Raw genomic sequence first — 6,791 nt, 5'->3', positions numbered from 1 at the left:
GCAATAGGAAAGTACTCGGTAGTGTTGTCGAGATCGGGCCTATGCCAACAAAATCCTTGTTTGAATTTCTAAGGTTAATTACGCTTTGACTAATTTTGCTTGTTGGTTCAGATTTCTAAATGCGGGAATAGGAAAAAAAATATAAATAGAGATCATACCAAGAAAACTGGAGGACATATGGTCAATTGATTGTTTTTGAAGAACATGGTGAATTGGTTGTGCACATAAAAAATATAGGATTATTCACATGAGGGGAAGTCGATGGGAATTTTTCTATGAAACCTAGTGCAAACGAACCCGAAGAAAATAATCTTATGGATTGCAATCCAACTAATGAAAGAAAACCATATTGAAAAAATGCCTAAGGGTTAGAATCCTCCACAATTCCTTTGCAAATTATTTGAATAAAAGAGGCCACTATTAGAGGAGGATAACATGAAATTTTGAAACTAAACGTCCATTATCTGGTTATATAACGGTTGGTACTCTAAGTGGGTAGGTGTACATATATAGTTGCAATGGCTGGTGCTCTAAGAGAGCATTTTTCATCCTAGCAGGAACTACATTGTCTGTGTGTAACTCTAAGATAGACAAACATGTATATTTCACCTCTTGTGGACTTATATCCTTTTGTTTTACGCTGTGGGCTTACATCCTTGTTTGGTTTAATACAACAAACCCAAAAATGTGGCATTGCACGCCCACAAAATAAGGGTGCTACAACCTAGTAATTGCTTTTGGAGCTTGGGCTGTACAAATAAATGGCGGGCAAAATAATTTTTTGAACTGCAAAAGCTTATAGAAAACTAAGTGTGTAAAAACTGCAATATTGGGTGAAAAAAAACTAATTTTGGTGAAAAAATACAGAGTTTTGCGATCTGTGCAATAGAAAAACATTTAGAGCACTACATTTGCTATAGTATCCCCGCTCTTTTTGCAAGACACGTATGGAAACATTTTTTGAAAAAATTGTGAATTGTGCAGTAGCATAAGCACGTATGTGGGAAATTATTTCAGATTATTTTAGCTTCACAATTTTCAATATTTCCATAATAAGATCTCTGAGTATCGGGACCCAAAATTCCTCTAAAATGTGACAATTAAAGTATTTTCTATAGCAATCTTTCGCTCTTGCTCGAGACAAATAATAGTGACCTAACTCATGAGATAAATACTCCAGTTGTATTATGTCCATTATATATGCATGATAAAAAATAAAATTTGGCATGGAGAAATCTCATCAAATCAGCAGCATTACTTACTAGAGACTGTTTTGTTAACATTATATACTGAAGTTAGCAATGCCCCTAGTTTTTTTTGGAGGCTGGCTAACAGAAAATTAGATAGACAGGGAAATACTCTCTCCGTCTGGGATTACTTGTCGAAGAAATCGATAAAAATGGATGTATCTAGAACTAACATATGTCTAGACACATCCATTTCTCTGACAAGTATTTCCGGACGGAGGGAGTATATAGCTAGTACAAATCTTGGATGTGATTTAATTTGGCCTAGACATATATACTAGTGTTCATAAAGAAAAAATATCCATAAATAATCAGTCACCATGTTGATCAGCCAACATTATTTTGTTTAAACTTTGGTCCTGTATTCATATTAATTGAAGGGAAAGTTGATACTAGCAAAAGAGAGTACAGCTAATCTTCAAGTGGGCCAATTATGAGCTGGTGGACTTCAAGATGTCATTAGCTGTTCATTTGAGTACCATTTTTAGTGATTTGAATGATTTATAGCCATCTTATATGGCTAATTTGTGGTCCAATGCAAGATATTGGACAATGACTTCTCAGGCAAGATGCACACACGTATGCAGCTAGTCGTGTCAAAAAGTGGGGATTCAGCCGAAGCCTTTGTCACATGAATAATTAATTGACAGCAACAGGGCAATGTCAATTTTGAAAACAATGTAAAATATAATACTAACATACTATCAGAAAAAAAAGTGTATTGTTATAGGTAAGTGGAAATAATCATATGCAAGTGGAAACTATAAAACTTTTGCCCAAAATAAGCTCAATAGGTATAAAATCAAAGAAGTGGCACACATACAGGAAATTACATGCAATTGAGATATGTGGAATAGTGCATACTCTCACACATGCATATATATATTTCATGTCTATATAGTGACTCCAACGTTCTGTATTTTGTACTCATATTGTTTACCATGAGTTAAGCTAAATGTTCGGTGTATAAGTATCAGATGAGATGACATGCAGCCTAATTACTTTCCTTTGTGTGAACTGAGACATGCAAAAGAAGCAACATCAAGCCTTTGAGATTCTTAACCCCCATAAAGAAAACAAGCATGGAACGCATGCATGTGTCTGAAGACAACTAAGAACACGGCAAAAGGAGAAGCAAACAGAGAAGACCAGCATCAAGTACACACACGGAATACTCCGGTGGCACCTAAAAAGGAACAGGTATAAGTTGGTAGTTGAGAGAGAGAGAAGATGATTTCAAAGGGAAAAACCAAAGGGAGGCACTTTAATCAAAAGATGCTAACCGCCGATGGAGAGAATGTCTTAGGTCCCTTTGGCTACAAGTTATGTCTTCTCCAGCTCAAAGACTATCAAACCCCTGCCTTCCATGGATTGTGGATCCCACTTTCTCAAGTTTGGGAGGAGCTTGGATAATAAACACTCCACCAAACAATCTAAGCATAACCACCCCTCAAGCACTCTAATCACAAGGCAAAAGGCAGCTAGCTATATATCTAGCTAGAGCATCATCCAGCTATACATGGATGCATGTGCAGGGAAGAGGGAACTACTCTTTGATTCTAGAGCAATCAACATATGAGTCTAGCTAGCTCAACAGCAATATACAATCTGTCACATGCATCAGGATGCATGGAAGGAAACATTGCTATGCTTTCGTGCATGGAACTGCATGTGTAGGCATGCATGGTAAAGTTCCCCTAATTAATTACCTTGTTCACCAATCAGAATTCACAGATAGACCTACAAGAGAAAAGGTAACAGGAAGGGAAGAGTATAGATATGCCTCATAACCTACACATCTATAGCTTCAAGATATATAGCACCCACATGACATGGTATGCGTAGATCAATGAAGTAATTAACCCAACAACATATAGCACCCATCTAGCATATATATGTAGTTCAATCAAGAACATATTATGCGTAGATCAATGAAGTAATTAACCCAACAACATTGCACTAGTATATACGTAACTCCATATCGATCGATTATCTCTTTATATGTTACAATTAATTACCTTTGTATTTTCTGGTGTGGTTCCAATGTGTCCCCAACCTATACAAATGCATACTACACCCAATCTTTTCTCACCTACTAATAATTCACCTTGCCAGCAGCTCAGCATATATACTCCACCAATCTTCCTCCACCTCCACCGTACCTAACTCTCCCCTGCCGGCAGGTAATCCTCTATGTTGATCATGCGCGATCGATGCATTGACCAATCTCATGTCACATGAACAAGAGATCCATGGATCGATATCATGGAGGCCGCACCGCAGCAGCATCGTATGATTTCAATCCATGGATGGTACGTGCAGGAAGAAGTGATAATTTAGAATTACTCGATGGACCGGAGGATGCATGATGATGATGATGACGGACTGGATGAATCATTGGCAGGAGAAGAGGTCGGCGAGGCCCTGCATGAGCTGCACCTGCGCGCGGAGGCAGCGGACGTAGTCGGCGGTCTCCTCCAGCAGGCTGGAGTACTCCATCCCGGCGCCTCCCGGGACGAGCCGCCGCAGCGCGTCGCTCCTGGCCGGCTCCCCCGCCTGCCGTGCCGGAGGGGGCGGAGGGACCAGCGCCGCACGAGCAGCCGCCGACGATGCCTGCCCGTGTCCGACGACAGGAGCGGCGGCGGCGCGTGGTGCTGCTGCTGCCGGTCCGGCGACGACGCGCCTCCGTACGAGCACCGCGGCCCGCCTCGACGTCTCCGCCCTGGATCTCCGCGCGCGCGCCTGGGCCTGGAGCAGCAGCGCGCGGCTCCATGCGCGGCGCGGCCCGGTGGCGCGGGCCATGGAGGAGTAGGCGGCGCGGCGGATGGTGCGCGTGCGGCGCCTGGCCGGGCCGGCCGCGCCGTGGATCCGGGAGAGCGCGCGCAGGAAGTGGAACGCCAGCATGCGCTTCGTCGGCGCCGAGGCCGACGCCGCTGCAGCGGATGAGCTGGTAACGACGCGGTTAGGGTTTGAGCTCTCCGTCGCGCCCTTGGCGTCCATCAAACGGCTCGTCCACCCAAGATCCTCAACTCACCTCAACTCACCACACCTCGCTCGCAGAGAGAAAGAGAGGAGGAGGAGGAGGAGGAGGAGAGGGTGATGAGGGAGAGGAAAGGCGGGAGGCGTACGCGGGGGGCGCGGGCGCGTGGCTTAAAAGGCAGGAGGGGCGGTCGTGGGGGAGGAGGAGATTGGGTGGTGGAGAGAGAGAGGAAGAAGAAGGTGAGAAAGATTTGGTGTCTGACACAAAGCGGGGAGAGCAATGGGGCCGCGCGCGATGCCGCTGCCGCCTTTGTGCTGTTGTGATGGTGGAGAGAGAGCCCGAGAAACACGGCTCTGACACAAAATGTGATGTCCTGGGAGGATCCGGTGCGTGTCTTATAATACCCAGTTGACAACCAGGGACAAGGCCAATGAGTGTATGTACATTTCTCAAAGAAATGAAAGAAATAATTGGTGAGAGGGGTGCATGTGATGTGATCGAGTGTGGTGGTTACCAGGAAAGCTAGATTAATTAGCTAGTAGTCACAGGGAGGGAATGCATGCTAGGAAGAGCCAGTGAACAACTCTCTCTTCTGCCGGCGAGCGGCGAGCCCATGCATGTGATGCGTGAGCTAAATGGGTGCGTCGTGCGAGATATGGCGGGATACAGGAACAACTCCGGTCGGACGGCGGTCGGATGCGCATGTGAGCTAGCTCGATCATCTCGCACGCGTCTACTCTGGATGGGCAGGTAACTCATGCCTTGGTGCATGCATGCATGCATCCAGAGCAACTAGCCAGGCCGGACGCCAATTAATATATCGGCAAGCAAGAGATGAACCTCCGCTGATGCAGATCAACGAGGGACCAAGGTGAGCTAAAACCATGTGCAAGCTCTGTTTTTTTTTTGTCTTGCCAAAAACCCGTAGGTGGTACTCCCTCCGTCCGGAAATACTTGTCATCAAAATGAATAAAAGGGGATGCATCTAGATGTATTTTAGTTCTAGATACATCTCTTTTTATCCATTTCGATGACAAGTATTTTCAGACGGAGGGAGTACATTAGATCAAAATCAGCCCTTACAAATATAAGAAATTACATGTAAGTTCTTAAATAAATCAGCACCGTCTTCCCTTTGCATCCGTCGGTGGTGCACCATGAGCAAACCTAGTCGTTGTCTCTAGGTCTTCGCCTTAGCAGAGCAGCTTTGTTAACACACAAGAGCTTGAAGAAGCAATGGCCAAAAAACAGGGGCATACATAGAGAGAAAATGACCCGATGTCCCAACGTTAAAGAACACACATTTTTCATTTATAGATAGGGTGTCACACACTAAACTGTAAATGAAAATTACAAGGACAAAAATCCTGCACCATGTGTCCTGTGCATCCAGGTGCCCTGCAGAGAGTCATCGATGTAGGCAAAACGACGTCGGTGATCATGATCTGGCCAAATCACCATAATGGAGAAGCTGACACCGAGGAGGCCTGAAAGATAGCCCCAACTCTTACCAGACAGAGATGGAAGACACAAACCTCGCACCCTTCATCATACGGAGGAGGAACAGGAGAACAATACACGAAGAAATCATCCCCTTTGTAGGGCAATGCCGATGACCTAGTCAAAACGAAGCCAAAATGAGCCCAAGATCTTGCCCTAACTGAAGATTCACACTAGTAGAAAAGGGGGCAATGGCCCAGGCCAGTTCAGCCCATTAGTCCCGGTTCAATCCAGAACCGGGACCAATGGAGCTATTTGCCCCGGTTCGTGAGCCCAGGGGGCCGGCCGGGCCACGTGGGCCATTGGTCCCGGTTCGTCCGGACCTTTTGGTCCCGGTTGGTGGGACGAACCGGGACCAATGGTCCTGGCTCCTGGCCCACCACTATTGGTCCCGGTTGGTGGCATGAACCGGGACCAAAGGGTTACCTTTAGTCCCGGTTCATGCCACCAACCGGGACTAAAGGGTTGGCCCTCGTTGCACCCAGATTTTAGTCCCACCTCACCAACCGAAGGGCGCCCACACCTGTTTATAAGCCCGTCCCTCTCTGTGTTGTTGATCTCCTCTCAAAGTGAAAATAGATGCACCTATAGAGGAAATTGGACCTAAATTTATAAATAGAAATTGATTATGAATTTATGTTTAATTTTCTCTATAAGTGCATCTATGTTCACTAACAGAGAAGTTTTTATTTTTTGTGACCTAAAAGAAAAAAGAAATCACCAAAAAACTGTAAGTATTTATTTCTAAGTAGAACTGAAAAAATAATGGCACTAGTAAAGTTAATCACAAACTTCAAATTCACACAAATTTCAAAGAATTCAATTTAACTATTCACACAAATTTCAAAGAATTAAAAAATAAAGCAAAAAACCAAAAGAAAATAATTAATGAAGAAAACAAAACAAAAAAATTGGAAAAAACTAAAAATAGCAACAATAAGTATTTTATTGTAAGTAGAAACAAAATAAAATGAATAAAGCAACAAAGAAAATAAAAAAAAAGTGTTTTCAAATTTGAAAACTAATGGCATTAACAGAAAGTTTATAATTTGTCTAAAACCAAA

At 43.9% G+C, this 6,791-nt stretch overlaps 1 protein-coding gene across 1 annotated transcript; it reads right to left on the bottom strand.

Moving 5' to 3' along the window:
* Positions 1–3,187: 3,187 nt before the first annotated feature.
* Positions 3,188–4,573, bottom strand: LOC119365970 (transcription factor IBH1-like). Its single transcript, XM_037631625.1, has one exon. It carries the CDS (start codon positions 4,245–4,247, stop codon positions 3,642–3,644), a length of 606 nt encoding a protein of 201 aa, XP_037487522.1. The 5' UTR covers positions 4,248–4,573; the 3' UTR covers positions 3,188–3,641.
* Between the last annotated feature and the right edge of the window lie 2,218 nt (positions 4,574–6,791).

This window comes from Triticum dicoccoides, chromosome 2B (assembly GCF_002162155.2).
Source record: "Triticum dicoccoides isolate Atlit2015 ecotype Zavitan chromosome 2B, WEW_v2.0, whole genome shotgun sequence".
Taxonomy (NCBI): domain Eukaryota; kingdom Viridiplantae; phylum Streptophyta; class Magnoliopsida; order Poales; family Poaceae; genus Triticum; species Triticum dicoccoides.
This window is presented reverse-complemented; position numbering and strand designations above follow the sequence as displayed.

Coding starts and splice junctions, on each gene's coding strand:
- LOC119365970 (XM_037631625.1), bottom strand. CDS start 4,247: ATGGACGCCAAGGGCGCGACGGAGAGCTCAAACCCTAACCGCGTCGTT.